Source organism: Prenolepis imparis, unplaced genomic scaffold (genome assembly GCF_030444845.1).
Source record: "Prenolepis imparis isolate NDT839.2.m4 unplaced genomic scaffold, iyPreImpa1.0 SCAF_1, whole genome shotgun sequence".
NCBI classification, from domain to species: domain Eukaryota; kingdom Metazoa; phylum Arthropoda; class Insecta; order Hymenoptera; family Formicidae; genus Prenolepis; species Prenolepis imparis.
The window spans coordinates 1,788,472-1,808,610 of record NW_028141159.1 but is presented as its reverse complement, the minus strand read 5'-3'; the positions used below and the strand labels follow the sequence as shown (position 1 = coordinate 1,808,610).

General features: G+C 38.4%; 2 protein-coding genes across 3 annotated transcripts in view; one reads left to right on the top strand and one right to left on the bottom strand.

Annotated features, from left to right (window-relative positions):
• LOC145941649 (limbic system-associated membrane protein) overlaps positions 1-16,274 on the bottom strand; it is a 203,006-nt gene extending 186,732 nt beyond the window's left edge. The window contains 2 exon segments of the mRNA XM_083047852.1: positions 15,615-15,712; positions 15,714-16,274. Coding sequence (XP_082903978.1) covers positions 15,615-15,712; positions 15,714-15,739 — 124 coding nt within the window. The 5' untranslated portion in view covers positions 15,740-16,274.
• Positions 1-20,139, top strand: part of LOC145941638 (synaptogenesis protein syg-1) — a 273,743-nt gene that overhangs the window by 196,064 nt on the left and 57,540 nt on the right. The window lies entirely within an intron of this gene.

The window sequence follows — 20,139 nt, the reverse complement described above, 5'->3', positions numbered from 1 at the left end:
GATGCAGAGATAACACAGATGTTCGTTATTATAAATGCGTGTTTTTTTTCTGTCATTTATTTAAGAAATTAATTTCTTCTTGACACGTGTCGTGCATTCTAATTAATCTGCTTAAGTAACTAATTGTAAGTAAAGTTGATGTACAAATGGCGACGAAAATTATTGAATATTTGAGTGTCAACAATCTGGACCATTGAACAATTTAGAAATATATAAGTAAACTGATTGTTGCATTGAAATTTGGTACAATATTAGCTCAAGAGATTCGGTTATCTCTTACAAGTCTGCATATCAAAAGCTTAAATCTTTACGAAAATCAGAGCTTATGTCGACGACCTTTCGGACTCTGGCGAATGAAATCTTGCTGTTATGAAGCCGCGGCCGAATAATGGAGTACGATACAGTATTAATGCGCGCGCGCGCGCTTAAATTGCCAGACATTGTTTAAGCTTATGACGAATGAGCCGGCGCTTTTCTCCCATAAAACTGTGATAAAACAAAGGAATGTAAAGTCGTAATAATTATAAATCGTTAAAGTGCTAATGCATTAAATAGACTTACGTTTATCTATACGATTGTTCAGTTTAAAAAAAGCGCACAAGCAACAAATGAATTTCGCTGAAGGTAATAAAGTTCTATTATGTCTTTTGCATCGATAGAGAAATTAATTTTTGCCATCTCATTTTTGTACGTATAACAAAAAGCTCATTTTTACACACATACAAAATTAATTGACAGAAAGAAAGTGTGAAGTATTTCGAAACGTCCCATTAATGCGACTCGATTCTATTTCCTCTCGCTTCAGAAATCCGGCTAGAAATTCGGACGAAATTCTTAAATTGCAGAGAGTTTGGAAACAGGGCCCGATACAGGGCGGTATAATTGTACACGTTATCCGGCTGTCGCAACGCTACGTCAATATCCCGAGTGCAATGCAAACAAAACGTCGGTTCGAGATTTGAACGGGATTCACTCCCGTAACGAACGTACGCAAATAAAGATCGTAATTCCTTGCTCGCGGTAGAATTTCCGGTTTTCTAAAAACAACCGCGGGGCATATCGCCGATGTACACGTTTGATCGTTAGACGGGGTGATACATACGATGATATATCATCGACGAGATATCACATTATGTAATTATGCGGGCTACTCTTCGACGTTTATTCCGCGCCGCGGAAGTACTTTGCCCACCCCATCTCCCCTCTCAGCCCTTCTCGCGTTTAATTCTATCCTCGGTGCGTACGCGCAAAACCCATTGTGGAGAAACTCCGCTAGGAGTAATTCCGGGAAACCGAACCGCTTCAATTCCATTATGACCTTTTTTTCCTTCCCATCGATGAGAGAAAACCCAAATCGAATATTCCGTTATCAAGATATTTCCCGGGCCTGGGTGAATATATGGACCTCGAGATCAACGTCTCGCGAGAACACGTATACGCGAATGGAAACGTAAGTTTCTTTCTTTTTTTTTTTTTTTTCTCTCAGACGCACTCTCCTATCCTTTCGGCTTCTCTTTCTGTCTCTCTGATTAAGATTCCTCTATTCATTGGAATAACTCACTGAAAACTGTGTGATTGGCACAAGTGGCCGGATAAAGGGAATATAATTATATAATGTATGTACATTCGTTTCTCAATTTTTCCTTTTTCTCTCTTGTAATTTATAGATAAACGGCATCGATGAAAAAATACTACAACTACGAATTGTAATTTTTCAGGAGAATCATTCGTACAATCGCGTTTCGTCAAATTTATTTTTTTTTATCTATTAGTTACAATAGAAGCGCAACATTGAATCTAAAACTACTATGGAAATTAGTTTTAGAGTTGCAATAATCTTTTGAAATATACTATTTTGATGAAATAGCATTAAAAAGCGATTGCAGGTAAAAATTCTCGAAAACGCAGTTACGCAATACTTTTCATTGGTCAGCCATCGAAGTATCCTTCCGAATCAGCTAAATTCGTATATAAATCCGCGAGAGATTGAAGCAATGCTTTCAAAATGCGACCAATCAATACGGAATATATATCCATATTTATATAGGTCAAACAGCAATACAATAGAACCAATTAACTTAATTGGAAAGATGAATTTCAACCAAATATATCTTTTAAAGTATTGTACATTTTAAATTACACAGAAATAAATATTTTTTTCCACGAAAATGCACTTATGCGAAAATAATAAATTATGCGTAAATTTTATTACAATTTTCTAACCCTCTCAATTAAATAACGTGAATAAAATCGATACAACTGATGATGAAGGATATCTCTCACTCCAGATCCTCGTTTCCTTTTTCATTTTTTCAAAGTTTTTCTGATACAAAATTAATTGCTTATATTAATTATCTGATATAATTAAAAATATACAAGAAATGAAAGAAAATAATTCTTCCATTGTGGAATCTTTAATCCCTTTAATTATTTATTCATTTATCGTACAGCTACAGGAAAGTAAAGCTCAAGCTTTGTGATTTAACAGACTTGGCATACTTTGTTAAAGATTAATATCAGCTGTAAAGATCTCTGGAAAAGTAAATTATTAAGGTATTAACATCTTTCTATATAAATTCTCTCTATATATAAACTTTATATAAACTTTCTATATAAACTTGATCATGTCTGCGTATACATTAATATCATGTTCTTATTATGGATTGAAGAGAATACAACTTTAATGAATCCAATTTTCAACGCTAGAAATGAAGTATGTAACTGAATATCCGGTAATCGCGTTTCTATTATTGCGAATCAATGTTGGGAGCCATTTTTATTCGTTCGAAATTTCCGCTAATTATATCAGTTTTACAAGTTCAGCTTTTAATTCCTGTATAGGTATTTCCGACGAGAGGAAAATAAAATATATAGGTCGACCGAGGCATCGATACGCGTCTATATGTTTCTCCGACTTCTCGGCCGAGTTCGAAAGCGCGATTTTCATATACAAAGTATCACGGTGAGATATCAAATCGGCCAAAACGTAAACGCGAGGGAATCCTCCGGCTCCTCGAGCCGAGACGATTTTCGAGATCGAAGTTTCCCGGCTGTGTATAAGAGTAAGAGCCGTATTTCTAGCGCTTTTCTGAAAGAAAGTCCAGCCGCGGAGGGTGAGGGGGGTGATTGGTGGACGACGAGGGCGGGATTGAGGGTAGTGCTGCGGTACGAGAGGGCGAATAACAATGGCCACATCCGTGTATGCGTTTCCGGTCGGTGAGCACCTTCCGGTTGTGAATTACGCGGATGAATAAATAGAGTGGAGACCTAGGTATTCCTGGCCGCGGAGAATATTACCAACGGCCCGGCTAACGCGCAGGCGTGTACATATAAGCTCGTTTAATGAAATTAAAATGAACGGCAAAGGAAGGATTAGCTTCTGCTATACGACGGTCAAATATCCGCGACGCGGATGAGAAACCGCCGGAAAATGTTAGGCGGCGCGTAGGAGGAAAGGAAAGTTTCTGCAAGAGCTAGTAGAGCTTCTTACTCCATTACGATGGAATTAAAATTTGCGTTTGAAAAAGCAAGTGAGAAAAAAGGTATTGTTAATTTTCATTTAAACTAGCGGTGCAATTTTTCGATACTTTTCTCGCCTACGCTTCTTTAGAGAAGGAGAAGGGAGGATATAGGGGTTTATTAAAAATGAAATCTCGAATTGAGGTTTATTTGGTACCAAGGAAAATTTATGTCCTGTGCACAACTAATCTGTTTCAATGAAAATTAATTTTTCCTTTAAATTGACCCACTTTCTAGCCCGTTGAATTTAAATACATAAAGTCTTATTGTTAGCTAAAAAAAAAGATAACAGATCGCATTATTTATTGCGGAAATATAAAACACATATACAAGATGTGTTTCAGGAGGAATCAGCATTCTAGGACATGATTGTACATACACATTATTTTCAAGTAAAAAAGTTTATATAAACATGTGTTCTATTCTGGACGATTATACAGATACAACATATTCAGTCTTAAGAACGAATACATTTATTAATTTATTAGAACCAAATTCTATGAAACAATTACATGAAATTTTAAGCTTATAATACATTTGAATAATTAATAGTAATTGATAAACTATAATTTCAATTAATTAATAATAATTTTGGCATGGGTGAATATAAGCCATTTTAATTACCAGAAACCAGAAACCAAAAATTTTAAATTAACACAGGACTTATCAAACGTGACCTAATGTTTACATACGTAACCGTATAGTAACAGGAAATGACGAAAATTTAATATAATTGTTTCGTAGCATTTGGATCTACTAAGTTAATAAATGTATTCGTTCTTAAACTTGAACACGTTGTATCTTTATAATCGTCCAGAATAGGACACATGTTTATATAAACTTTTTTGCTTAAAATGATGTGTACAATCACGTCCTAGAATGCTGATTATTCCTCCTGAAACATCCTGTATAATACATTCTCTTAAAAAAATTTTTTTTTCTCTTCTTGCCTTGCATAATTGACAAGTATATAATTGCCACATCTTATTACATTGTACGTTACATCAGCAATAGAGAAAATATAGTATTGTAGCAATTTTCGTGCAGTGAAAAATTACGATAAGATTGCATCACGAGAGAGAGAGAGAGAGAGAGCTCACGACTCACCCTCTGACAAAGGAATTCAAGCGGATAATACAATTCCACGAGGAAAGTCAACGATCATTTCTTTGAAATATCAGAACAATAATTCAAACATAACAAACGGCCGAATAGCCAAGACATTGCTATATAGTGCGCGCACGCTCACGAACTCCGGCTGCATATTTTACGAATCACCAGCTGCGCAAACTCATGCAATCTCTACGCAGCAATTTCGGTTTACGAAAATATATTCACGTAGAGAAAGCGAATATCCTCTTAGCTGCAGTTGTAGAAAAATTTCTTGGCAAAAACGCGAGAAGAGAAGAAATTAGAGATAAGATGTCGCGGAGTTAATGGTTCGCAAATTCCGGTAATTTCGACAGACTATTCTTTAAAACAAGAAAAAAATTGAAAGCATGTTTGTAAATTACTTTAATCTGCCTAAAATGACAATTTAACACACTGTTCATCTACTCATAGACACTTTTCAATCAATATGAGATGAGAAAGCTAAAATATAAGAAATTATATCCTTCTCTCTCTCTCTCTCTCTCTCTTAATATGCAGTTGGATGGTGTGAATTAAATAAGTATGGAAAAAGAGAGAAAATTTATTGAGAATTTCCTTTACATAAATATTATCCTATAATAAAAACCTTAACATGTGCGACGCGACGTAAAAAGATTTGCGTTAAAGGGGAGGAAAGTTTTCGAAAACGTGAAAGAAGAGGTAAAAAGGGTATTCTTGTGAGACACGGGAAAACGACGAGAGAACGACAAGGAAAAAAAAAAGGAAGGGATTACTATAGCCGGATTAATTGCGTTGAGGGTGTGCGCGCTATGCACACTAAGCGGCTACGCGGCAAGACTAATTATTCTAATGGGCTACAGTGTTTGTATTTACCATGTAAATGGTGCATTCAAAGGATAGGTACTGGCCTCTGTGGACGCTTGAGTGCGCATCCGTGTCCTCTCCTCCGCGAGATGCAGAACCGTAACACATATTGTGCCGATCGGTCCATCGAGATTGATGGGATATCGATAATGTCGATACTCGAAGAAAGTGTGCTTGCATTTTATTCTCTCGCCGCGGCCTCTTGTTATCCGCTTTCGCGATTGCGATTAAATTAATCAAGTACTTCAGTTATTGTCGAAAGCATAGTATAAATAAAGCAACTTTCACAGAGACACAAATATATATTATATATTATTATCATATATTTAAGATGAAAGGAAACTTGAAATCTCAAGGCAGCAAATTTAAAATGGTCAAATATTTTTTTACGATGGAGAAAAAGAATTTTAAGGATTTAATGTGATTTCCCGTGTAACATTATGGCTTTTTGCAAGTGCGATAATGTATCTGCAAAGAATAGAAATTGCATCTTTATTTAAACAAAATCATATAACTTTGTTTGCACAAATCCTATATTTTTCTAAGCATTTTATATATACACATAGAAGTTAGAATAAAATATTTTATGAAAGATATTCAATATTTCACATGTATACATATATATAATTTTTTTAACGATATTTTGATATGAAATGTAAAATTATCTCGCATAAATTAGAATAATATAATGGTATTACGAAACAAATACATATTATCTACATCGCAACGAGCAACACTTTTATAATTACATCATCTAACTTTAGCAGCACGCAAATAGATCGTCCCAGCAAATTAAAAGACGCTAAACTAGTTTACGTTAAAACACGTAACGCCCGAGAAGTTTGAATTGGATTTATACCGTGAAATATTTACCGAGAGAGATCGCGAGACAATTGCATATACACACATATGCTTCTTAATCGATATTGCTTTTTCATTATTACTCGCCTATCGACACATCATTCCTTTTTCTTAACATTCGTCACGATCAAAAGTACGATACAATTATATAATAAATTGGTAATAAAGATAGAGGAAGCTGGGCAATCGCGTGCCACGGATTTCCACGGACGAATTCTATTCATTCGTATCGGGGGATTCGGCTTTTCACGGAACGATTGCACCGATCGATTTACACCCGTCCTTTCCACCCCGCCCTCCTCGATCTGCGAATGCAGATGGGGTCTGCCGGAACGCGCGACTCCGACAGTGGATGTCGCGTCGACGCCGTAACGGGGTGGTGGAACTTTAATTCGCGTTTTCGGATTTCCAATATCGTAAAGCGGCGAAAGAAGACGACGAGTAATACATGACGGTCGATAAGGATATAAGTTTTTCTCGACAACCGCGACGGAGAGAGAGAGAGAGAGCAAGGGATGCTAGTGATGGGGAAGGGGGATCTCGAAAGGGGTTATTTCGTTCACTGCCGCTTCCGCCACGTGTATTATCATATTTATAACCCGGCCGACCCGCAGAGAGACGTGAAAAAGCTGGGGAATGGACTTGGCGCGAAACCCGTCCGATGATGTGACGCGCCCAAGGATATCGCGGAATCGAGTGCGAATCGCGGATATGTTAATGAGATGTACTGTCGCTGATAAAAACACCTTTCCACATGATGGGGGAAGAGCGAGAGTGGTGAACGACGCCGATATCCCTGAAATAAATTCCCAAACTTCAAACTTTGCCACCGTATTCCGCTCTCTCACCCTGTGTACTCTCTCGATCATATATAATATATATTATAGATTCGAAAATTCTTCTCTCTTTTAAGTTATAAATACCTTTCCTCTCCGCGGCCAAGTTTCGCAAAAATATCTATAGCTATAAGATTAGAAATGCAGATCCTCTATTATCGTTTTCTTTCTGTTGACAATAAATAGTTGCGACCCGCTAACTCGGTTTGATATATTACGGAGCAATAAATCTGTACGTCAAAGTAAATTTTTTATCAGTCTTCTTGAATCTATGAGAAGCGCGCGCTGAAGAGAAAAAAATCGTGTTCAATATTTTCTTTATTTAGAGAAAGGGCGATATTTATTCAGATCCATGATCATATAATCTTTTTTCGCGATAAAATAAGTAGAATATATACGCATAAGGTTTAGCTATTTTCATTTCAGAGACACGTACTGTGTAATGAGAAAATTACGAATGAAAATTTCATGCTGTAATAAAAGAGATGGATCTAAAAACCGTAAAACGTTTAAACAATCTTAATTATTATTAAGTGCGTACGCTTGCTATTCTTTAATCGATTTGGGACAATTGTCTACTTTATCATTAAAATATCATTTTTTCGTTCTATTTTCTTCGATAATTTTAAGTATCTCAATTGTGTCTTTATATTCTCTTAATTATTTTTTTACGTTATTGATCTTACATATTTGCTTTGTGTGGAATAATAATGACGTAACGAATAAAAATAACACGAGTAATTACACCGTAAAACGTAAAATTATAAAGGAATAATAGAGCGTACTTTTTTTTAAGATTTAACTTTTCGACAAGCTGAATTTTACATAAATATTTTAGGAAAGAGTTTTACTTTTCTGAAATGAGGGTAAACGACAAGGGGCTAAATCCGCTTGCGGGACCCTCGACCACCGGGTGGAGGGTGCAACATTTTCTAGAAAGGGAAAGATCCCTTCTGCTGGTATACATAAGTTTCGAGGCACACGGATAGGTATCTACATTTATATATATATGTATATATATATCTGCTCATCCCTGAGGGCGAATAGAAGATTAATCAGAAGATAATTTTTGTTAATAAAGAGCAAGGGCGAACGTTGCACGTAAATTATGTCTCTAGATTGTATACATACTGTCCCTTCAAAAATCCACAACATTTTAAAAAGATTGTCCACGGTATCATTTGTTTAAAGTGCCACTCTCTTTCATAGAATTGTCTCTTTTACTCTAAAAAAAAATAATAATAACGAATTAGACGATTTTATCAAAGTTTCTTCCGTTTTTGAAAATTACGATTTAAATATTTACTTTATCAATCGTTTGCATTTGTCGCAATGTAATTACTTGGAAAGGAAGCTCGCGCATTTTAATGACATGTATATATCGCGTACAGAGTAATCGGGTCAAAATTGACATTCGTGAGGGGAGGGGGAATCGTGAAAGGTTAAAATGTATTGCGAAATTTTCTTTTTCGGAGTTTCGATCCGCGAAACTTAGATCTTCCGCAATGCAGTTCCGCTACTTTCCGCGCCCGCTCCCTCCATCTTTCTCTCTCTCTCTCGGGTTCCCGGATTCTGTTATTCCGGGAGTAACGGACGCTCGACGAATTTACTGATTTTCACTCCTAGCACGAAGTCCGACGTCTGCTGCGTAACGAGGAGTCAAGCTCTTTCGAGTAGAAGACCATCGAACTGGCCGTCGCCAAAAAGGTCGCGGAGCGAGTAACGTTAGGCGACTATGGGGTAACGGGAGATGAGAGAAAGAAGCAGGAGAAGGAGAAGGAGGGGGAGGAGCAGTAGGGGGTGGAAAGGACCCTAACTTCCTAACCGAATTGTTAACTCGGCAGCAGTCGGACAGAAGCAAACTTGCCCGTTAACTTCTTGTCGAGCTGAGCGAGCGAGCGAGCGAAACGAAAGAGAACAACGTACGGCGAACGCGAAAGAGGAACAAGAAAAAAAAAGAGAGAGAGAGAGAGAGGAAAATCCCCGCAAAGAAGGCTAATTTAGTAAACATAATTTGAATATCTGATTGCTGCCGGCTTTAAGTTTCGTTGTATCTTCTCGCGCCGTGTGACGCAAACGTCTTAACCCGTCTTCGCGTCTCTTCCGACATTTTCCCTCTTTTTCTTTTTTTTTTTTTTTTTTAATTTTTCTCCCTTTTCTTGCCGATCTCTCTCCCTCCGCCCTTACACTTTGTATCCCTCGCGCTGGATATTCGCTCGTCGGAAAGCGGACGGTAGAAAACGGTGAGTGGAAACCGGGCTCCCGTTCTTTCTCCCCCTCCACCCCCTCTCTCGCCGCTAGAAAACTTGAAATTATTTAGATTTTATAACACAATAGCGAACTTTATGAGATGGGCCCGTCTTCCCCCTCGCGCCCCCGTATATACCTGTATTTCCATAAGAATTTAATAATACCGCAACACAGCGCGCAATTAATGTACTTTTTTGCCTTGTTAGAGAACAGCTATTGCGAGAAAGGCGGCAATTCTCAAAGGGAGACGCTCTCTCTCTCTTTCTCTTTCTCTCTTCCTTTCTCCGCTACGACGTAATAAGAATTATATCGTCGGCCGGCATAATATCTCGGACGACGTTTCTGACGCAGATTGGCAGAAACGTAGAATCGCGCGGCTTTTGCCGTCGCCGACTTACCCTCTCGACAAATCCGCTTGAACTGGCAGTAATCATGAGCGACTGAAAACGATCCCGTCCGTTATAGTCGCAAATATGAAAGAAATCTCCAAGTTTCTCGACATTCAACGAAATGTCGATCTTATCGCGAATGCGTCGACGAAAATCGTCGACGTGAAACGGAATTACATCACGATATACCGGGGTAAAACAGGGTGTGTGTGCTTTAAAAAAATTTCCACCACTTTTATTTCAATGATCCATTCTCCCTCTATTCTTTGTTAAATTGTCTTGTATAATATTAAGTATATTATACAGAAAAGATTGACGACTTATATACATATAATTAATAATAATAGATGAAACAACATCCCCCTCCCCGGCTTTAGCACCTTTAAGTTAATAATGTTCCGCACAATTGGCCGTATCTTAAGCTCGCGACCCCACGTGGAACATTCCAAAGCCAATAAATCGCCTCTCAAAGGCCAGATTTGTAATCCCTCTACGGACTTCTCTTCGGTCGCCCGGTATCACCCCCTAACCGCGTAGCTACGGAGGCTCTCTCCTACCTTGCCAGTAGATTCAGAAACCGGTTGCGGCAATCTCAAATATTAATGGCCCACGTACACCACGACTACTCTCTTAACGTCTTTTTCTTTCAAGGCAATCCTAAAAGTTGCGGGAAAAAAAGTGAAGAAAAGAAAGAACAAGGTCTTCGGAGAACACGAAAGGAATGGTTACTGTTGTTGGCCGGAATAGATCGCAAGGGACGAAAAAGATGGTTTTTTTCTTATACACAAGAAGCGAAAAAAAAAGCATAAAAAGCATGGTCGATCGACAAATTAAAATAAAGTTCATATCTCTCTTCAACAAGTGCAGAGAGTTATTTAACGAAAAGAAACGAGTATATACATAATTAATATATTCACAGAGAAACAGATCGTGATGCATGTCGCAAAGTGATCATGTAAGAGATGTGAGAGTCGTCGGTAGTCGAGAGAGTCGAGATATTCGGGAGTAGAGAGAGAACGCTTTCCTTCAACACGTACGCGCAGCTAGGGGGTGCGAGAGAAGAAGGGAAAAAAAGATACAAGGGAAGACGCTGGAAGGCAGAGGCGGCGAAGGTGCGAAGTTGATTTGAGGTAGGGAGTCGGGCGGAAGAGAGAAGAGAAAACGAGAGGATGAGAGAGCTTCGAGTATTTCGCCAACTTGGTAAGCCGAGTCGAGATCGCTCACGCGAGGATTTCTTCTTGGGGAAACGCGCTCTCCTCCTTCCTCCTCTCTCTCTCTCTCTCTCTCTCTCACCTTTCTTTCTCGCGCCCGTCCTCTGGTTTCCTTTCTTCACTCCCGCTCTTCCACCCTCTGACTCTGTCTGTTTCACTACTTCGCGGGACCAAATCTTTCGCGAACAGATTAAGGTGCGGAATATCGAAGAGTTCGGAATGTCGAGTACAGCTATAATGATGTGTATACGCATTTTTCCCGTAACCCGTGACAAAAGAAAGAGATGAGAGAAAGAAGAATATGAAATATCAAAGTGTTAATATAATATACTCTGAGATTCGTTATAAATGTAATCAAACAAATTATATAACTTTATTTATCAAATTCACGATAAATCAAATCTCGCCGAAAAAAATTTATTGAAAAATGCAAAAAAACCATTTTTTTATTATAGATTGCGAGAAATCTTTTCAAATATATATAAAAGAAGAATGAAGAGAGCTTATATCTCGGTATATCGCTAAAAAAATTTTTTTAAATCGCATTTATATATACCGAGAATATAAATTACGACGAGTCTCTCTCTCTGCTTCCTTTGCACTCGATTTCTTCTCTCACGCACGCAAAAGCGCCGACGTATCCGCCATACGCGAACGGATACCCACCCAAGGGATCTGGGAAGATAAGAAGAGGGTCGAGAAAGAACGTCCAATGACTGAACCATGATCAAAGATAATTTCCGATCAAAGATTAAGGATTACTCCCGTGAGTCACGTGGCCCGTCTAGGAATCAAAGTCTGCCGAAATATAAAATGCATGAAGCGAGAATCCCAGGGGTGCGCAGAACGTGAAGCTCTCTCTGTCTCTCTCTCTTTCTCTTCTTTCCACCCCCTCTCTTTCTCTCTCTCTCTCTCTCTCGTTCTTTCTCTCTCTGTTTATAAGTGTACACGAGCATGTGTAGGTTCAGAAGCGACTCCCACCCACCCATTTAAAGGCAGATGGCATACGATCGTCGCGTACGCACGTGCGCGTGCATCTTGTGCATATATATTGCACGATATCGTAATAATAAAATAGTAAAAAGACGACGTAAAGATGAAAAATATTCCCTGAATTGCGCATTACCATTAAAGTGCCACGGTGTATACTTACCGAAGGTTTTCCGCGCGCTTTCCCGTTTACGATTTAAATTTGTTCTCGACGAAAATATCGCGAGGCTGCAGTTTTCTAAATTCTAAGCAAACTAAGAGGACATTCTTTCATTTTTTTTTTTTTTTTCCCCCGCGAAATAAGCTTCAAGAGGTAAATTGCAAATCGATAGACCTTATTCTTCCTTGTCAGTTTCAAGTGGACTTGGACAGAATTTCAATTTGAATACGACTGCGCACACGTGCGCGTTGATAACTCATTATAAAATATAGCTGCAGCACGTGTTATAACACGTGTTAAATAATAAACGATCGAAGTATCGAATCTCGAAACCGTGAGAGGCAGCTTTTTTCCCCTTCTTCGCGTTTTTGCCGTACTATATAACCGCAATTATCCACGCTGTACGGGATGACGTCCTCTACGGGGAGGTCGAACAATTGGTCGAAATGTAAATGGAAATTGTTCGTATTTTCGACACGTACGGCGCATACCTCGTGCGGACATTAGATATTAGATTTAGCGCTCTTACAACTGTCGCCGTACATAATTAGGGGTCGCTTCCCCCATCGAAACAGATGGCAACCCTTAGGCTACGAGATAATTTCGCGGGGAACAGTTGGGAAAGAGAGTGGCCCCAGCAGCCCCTCTGATACAGAGAGAGAGAGAGAGAGAGAGAGAGAGAGAGAAAGTAAAGGAGCGGAAAAAAAGTGGACGGAATAGGAAAAAAGGGGGAGAAGAAAGACAAATGTCTGCTAGTGGGATAGTGGAAGCGCCTCGGGATTTTCCGCAAAACGGAAAAACGCGGGCGAGGAAAGCGTCGATAATACGCCGATATATGTTCGATTCGCGATCGTTACCAAAAATCTCTACGATAATTCATCGGAATGAGATAAGCGGGGAAGTGGATATCAGGGGCTCGTAATACACCGGGTGTATTACGCATTAAACGTAACGACGCGGGTGCGGGGCAATCGGCAGTAAGCGAACTAAAGTGGTTTTATTCGTCGTTCTCTGCGATCAGATACGAGAGGACAATGAGAGGAGGAGAACCCGCCACGTATTCCCGATCGTCCGCGCCCCTGTCCTCTATCCGTCTCTATCCGACACGCGCGCTTAGTACGGGCTACCTAACTAAAGAGATTGCGCTCGCAGGCAGTAACACGAGAATTGAATGACCGCTGTATAAAATTCACATCCGCCGGCCATGGACGATAATGGCCCACTCTCTACGTCCCGGTTTCAGAACCGGCCAATCTGCGCGACGCGTAGATTTCCTAAAGACACAATTGGATTTGGAAATCACCGCGTTACTTACTGCAGCTTAATGCGCGTACATCGGTTTTTTTTTTCTTTTTTTAAAGATTCCCAAGTGCTTATCTGAGAGAAACTTTATCTCAAGGTAACTTAATTAGACAGATGAGAATTGATTATTCTTCGTATTCTTTCAAATATAGACCTGAAAAGAGATTTATATAAAAAATATAGATAAAGTTTCTAGTGAAATCTAGTACAATTTATAATGTTTAATGAGAGACTACTAAAGATATCTCTGACGCGCAAGAAACATTCGAAATAAAAAGTCCGTATCTTTGAAATTGCACGATTACGTTCTGTGTAGGTATAATGTTAATGTGTATGCAGTTACACGCGATAATACATTTCTTACATAAATGCTCGTATATATATATAGAAAAGCGGAACGGAAGTGAAGAAAAATGTACTTTCTCGTGCACGCTACACCATGAGACGTATAGCGTGATGTAAACGACACCGGAACCGGAAGGGAGGGGCATTAATTTGCATCTGCTTTCGTACACCGTCACACTTGCGAAAATTTTATTCGACCTCCTCCCCTCCTCTCCTTCGCGGTTTAATTGCGGTATACGCAAAATAATAGAGCAAAAGAAGATAGGGAGGGGGAGGAGGAAGGGGTTGCGCGGGCGAAAAGAAAAGTGTGCCGGAGAGCCGAGGGCTTAATACCCGTGTAAGTAGTAGCCACTGCATTAGAGTGAGAGATTCATTTGCATGCACTTTTACATCCTTCCGTCCTCAAAAAATATTTATCGCCCGAGGTTTCGCCGTGACGCCCCGCTTATGAATTATGCATGTGGAGCACGCGCGCTGAGGACGTAGCTCATTCCTAGCGCAATTTCGCCATTGAAGCGTAATTTCAGCAAGCTCGGTATTAGAAGGCCCTCTCTCCCTCGAGCAGCTTTTTCGTGATAGCGCTTACGAGAGAGAGAGGGAGAGAGAACGAATAAAGGACGTGTCATTCGGAACGCGCGCGACGATCATCATCTCAATTGCTCAAAGAGAGGGACGAGAGCATAATGCGTATATATTAACTTAATGCCAAGTTATGCGTGTAGTTATGTGTGATATATCTGTGTTGTTGTATTATTACGTATCGTAATATATTTCGAAGTGGATTTTTTTTCGTTCAACTAATAGATGATTTTTTATATAAATTTTTTACGGATAACTTCAAACTTTATAAATTACGTTTTCGAGATTTTTTTACAGTTTATTACATGTTACAACGTTTTTGGAGATTTTTAAAATTGACAAATTGAATAAATAGACAATAAAGCAAGAACGTTAAAGCAATATATGATATTGTACTGAAATTTTTACTATATTAAATAAAACATTAAATTTTTCAATATATTTCAATATGGCATTTTAAATTAAACGTTAAATATATAATTTTATTAAAAAATCAATCTCTAAAGGCATATTTTGCTCGTCGATCACTCAGCTTAAATTAGATAATTCGTATATACTATATATACGTAACGTAGCAATGCTATAACTATGTCGATACCATTGTCAGCATTAGATTTAACGTGATCAAAATTAAATCCGAGATTATGTGCGGCTTGGATAGTATGCGTTTAAGTCACCATGCAAACAAACATGGGAGACATCAGCGGGATGTATGGATTTGTAGTTTATATTTAGATTGTCACAAACTTGCGCAATGTATATGCTGCTTATAATTAATTGGGCAAAATCATAGCGTTATTTAGTAAAGCTAATAATAATATAACATATATACATAGTTTTATAGTTTTATATCTCATCATAGTATTTTTAATACATTTTAGCAAAAAAACTCATTTTATTATAAAGTTAATGCAATTATGTTTTCTGAAAATATCTCTGATGTCAGGCTGCATCTTTTTATAAATATATATATAAATAATAACAGAACAATAACAATAATAAATATATATAAATTGAACACTTTATGAGGAAACTACATTGCGATTAAATTATTTTTAATAAAACGTTTTCTTCGATTATTATTACGTGAAATATAGCGACGAATAATTATAAATAATAACGACTCGGTGAATCACGAATTAGTTACGTTTTCTTCGGCAAAGATAATATCTCAATGAGACAAATTTAACATTACCAGTGGTGTAGGCTGCGAACGTTGACCGGCCATTCTGCAGTAGAAGACAAGCGAAAACAAAGACCGCCACCATCCTCGATAGAAAATTAACGCTCATCCTTCTTCCTTCCAGCATGTAGCTGCATCACCGATATCCGATTAACAAATCCTATGTCACGAATGTAAGATCCGCATTCGCATATCTATCGGTTCACCCCAATAAAGTCTCTCGACTCACTCGAACTATCTCAAAGACACTCTTCTTCTTCTCCGCGACTTCGACAGGGACGAGGAGTGTCGCAGCACTACTCGCTGCTCTCTCCTACGCGATCTCTCATTCACGCAGAGCTTATTATGTCAGGATTTTGTAAAAAATTATGTCCGTCCAGTGCATCCTAAACGTTGACGTGTCCCCAAATAGAAAAAGAAAACGTCGCGAAAAGTGCTCACTTTTCACGAGCGTCTATCATCGAGAAGCTCGCAAAAAACTCGTTGGACCCTTCGATTCGGTAGGATGATGTCGACGGTGTTTACGGATGAAACGCGCGTGACACACCTGACGTACGCGACTTGGAAGCCTTATGTATCGGAGAATGTTTTTCGGCTCGAAACGGCGACCGCTCCCGAACAAGCGCGCGCTTGGGACGCCCGGCGTCGACTGGCGTGTTCGTAGAGGGAGACCACAGTGGTGGCACAACACGCCGCGCCGTTCCAGCATCACGGCGCAGATCTCAGCCACCCCCGTATACAAGAGCATCCTCACCCCTTCCCCGAATCAGGCCAATCGGCGCGCACGAGTCGCCGCCCATCGCATCGCAGGGGCGGCACCGCTCCCGAATTAAGATTTTCGACTTTTCTTAGTCCAGGGGGTAGTTCACCCCCCCCTCCCCCTCCCTCCGACCCCCTTCTCGCGCCAGCTATCTGTCTATTCTCCTTTGCTCCTCTCGCGCGCGCCACGTTCTCTCCCGGCGCCACGCATTGTCTCCTCATTCGAGACTGAGGAGACCTGTCCCTCTTCGCAATTATTATATGTACACGCGACTTGGGGGTTCGAAAAGAAAAAAATAGGATCCCGTAGAGATAATTCATGTCGCGCTGCAATAACGCGAATATTCGGATTCTGCGATATTTTCGTATTTTATCGAAGTGTCGATTTCTCTAACGGTGTTAGAGTTTTTTTTTCCGCTCCAAAAACTGTGGAAAAATCAAATTTTATTCCCGCGTTGCGAACTGGCGATTCATATATTTTTATATGTTATTGCTTTTAATGAGATTATAATTTACTCTCTTTCTCCCCACCGTGAATAAATATATAACATTCATGATCAAAATCATTTTTCCAATCGCGTGAATCAGTTAAAATTGAAAATAGCGCTCGTGAAATATTGGTATGTTACCTTATTATAGTATGTATACGCATTAGCGCGCAAATAAAATGTTGTTTGAAAAAGGGCGATCATGATATAAAAATCATGAATAGCGTATATATGTTGTCATAAAAAAAATTATCCCATCTCTAACATATGATTTAAAAATAAAATATATATTTTACAGACGTACATATATACCATTTTATTAATGTAACAAACATTATTAATTTCATGTTCTTAATGTATGAAAAAACTTTCAATTTAAACGCACAGACGGACGATAATTGATTTAAAGCAATTTTCACGAATTCCAATTAAATACACACAGATAATCATCGAGAAAATAAAAACAAGTATCTCGAAAAAAACGTCGAGTATATTTTACCTCGTCTTTCTTCTTTTTGCCGGTGAACTCGTGATTTTTAAACACGACTGTCACGAAAAAAGTTTATGATGTATAGCCTGGACGTATCAAATTCCTTTTATTGAATAATAACTGTAGCGCGCGCAAAAACACGGTATAATAGAAACATACAGTCCCACGTTTTACCGAAGAGCAACATCGCGGAACGAAACATACGATATACAAGACTGATGACTACGGTTGATGGTAGAATCATGTAGGATGCGGCCGCGCCACCATTAGAATAATATCGCCCATTCTTTATCAAGAAGCAAGTCGGAGACGTGCCGTGCACTCATTTCGCGTGACATTTAATTTTCGTGAAAAATCGCCGGCGAGTTTGCTCACACGAAATAGAGCGTAAAACTACCGGAATGAGTTTGGACATACTCTTCCAGATTTCGTGATTTCGCGTCACTCGAAAATGCCCGGACGCGATATACATATATATTCCGCGAGCAAATAATGTATTTCGAAAAGGGAAATATCCGCGAGAAGCTCAATCATCGATGCGAAAAATTATATTTCAAATGAACATCCTTTAATAAAATCATTGTAGAAAAAAATGGTCAGTTGTGTTAAAAATGGTCATTGTAGAAAAAAAAATATCAGTTGTATCGTCTTGTGGGGCAGAAGGTAAGATAGAGTGAGCTTGAGGATAATTAATTTGAAATGTAAAATTGCACAACAACGTTGTGCACTAATAAAATCGATGAATTTTTATTCCTCGGATTCACGCAAATAAAAGTAGCGTGCGTGTGTGTGCGTGTGTGCGTGTGTGTGTGTGTGTGTGTGTGTGTGTGTGTGTGTGTGTGTGTGTGTGTGTGTCTCTCGAATAAAAATCCGTTTGAAGCGTATAGAACATATCCGAAAGAAGTAATTTAAATTCAAATTTTATCGATTTTAATGTAATTTTAATCTTGACGCAAGATTGGATTCGGTAGTAACATTGCATAACATGTAATAAGAGAAAAGTGCGTTTAAAAAATTTGAATTTTTGCGATAATCGGATAGACATGATGTCATATCAAGCCGAATTGAATAATGAGTTTACAATAATATTGACGTTGACATAAATATTTTAATTATACAGTCCATAGAATTTAATTTTTGTTATTGCTTTTTATTCGTAAAATGTGACTCGCATCCTTCTTTTTTTTGCCAGAATAATGAATAATAGATGATAGAAAATCACGAAATAAATTATTTAATATGTTATATGAGAGCTAGAAATAGACGCGTAAATTTTATATTATATATTCCACTTGATACAAACGCGCTTTTTTCCTTTACGCGAGTAAAAGAGGCAGCCATTTGTGAGAGTCATATTAATATACATTCTCTTTTACAAAATTATATCAATTACGACAGTAACTGGCCAGTTCGATCGCATATCATTTTCATGAAAATTTCAGATTAAACATGGCAATTACATTCAGCTCGTGATTATATATTTTACCTTTATCGACATTATCTTCAATCCACGTAGGTGGATCGCTCACTTTGTCACTTTGACTATAATTTTCCGGCACATATAATATGTATATCCTACGCATACATTCGTGCATCTGGTCTCAATCGTTAGAAAATAAATCGCTTATGCCGAAGCATAGTTGCACGCGATATATATTTTGTAGGAAAATTTGACGTTTGATATCTCGTATCTCGCAAACACGATTTTGCTTTGCTGATAAATAATGTACAAGATGTCTTATACGAAAGCAGAATAGATTATATGTCTTTCTGGATCAGTGGCATAAATATAAAAAAAAGTTGTAAAACAAAATGAAATGATATTACAAAAATCTATGTTTTTACAACATTGCATTTTTACACGTGCATGCAATATTACATTTTTCGTTTAAATGCATTTCTATATTTTTAATAATTTTAAACATTTTTCGTTACTCTTTATTTTTTATGTCAACAATTTTATTAAAGCATTTATTTTTTAATTTGAAAAAAATATCTTGAAAAAAAATCACAATTTTGCAATTACTTTCGATTCCACGAATAAGAGACTTTTAAGCAAATATGAAAAATATGAATATAAATACCAAACTGCGAATACATGCGTAAATGAAGAAGGTACGAATATGGAATTTTGATTAGAGATTAATAGAGAACATTGTACCTTTCATTACACATCCTCGTCACACGCGTCCGGATATTCGTCGGAAAATTTTCTTAATAAACAACCGTAAAGAAAGTTACGTCTAAAGTTCGAGAGCCGCCAACAAATAAAAGTAGCGAGGGATCAAGCGGATATCCGGAACGGAACGTTCTAAGAGATGGAGGAAGAGAGAGAAGCTTTCATTACCTTGATGTAAGTTTTAGGCGCGTCTAGGCTGATCCGTAGAACCACCTTTCTAAGAGCGGAAAGAAGATAAACCATCCCCGTCCCGTCGTTATCAAAACGTACGATCCTGTGTGTCGTTTCCTGTCTTAGGAATCCATCCTTAAAAATCCCACTTTCCGCCTCTCTCACGTTCTTATCGGTATTATCAGTTATCTCGTGTTATTCCACGAAACTGAGATTGACATGACCGGTTATCGCCCGTGAAATTTTCCTTAAGAACAATTAACCGATCCTACTATCGGCTCGCGTACTACGAGTTTAGCTACTTTCATCGTTAAGCAAAACTTCCGCGCTTACGCGAGAACTGCTGATATCTTCGTTAGAGTGTTACAAGGTCATGGGGGAGACTGCGCGGGATTCCGCTAATATAATATCGCCTGGAATACGGAAAATCGCGGAGATCTTTCACGCGAG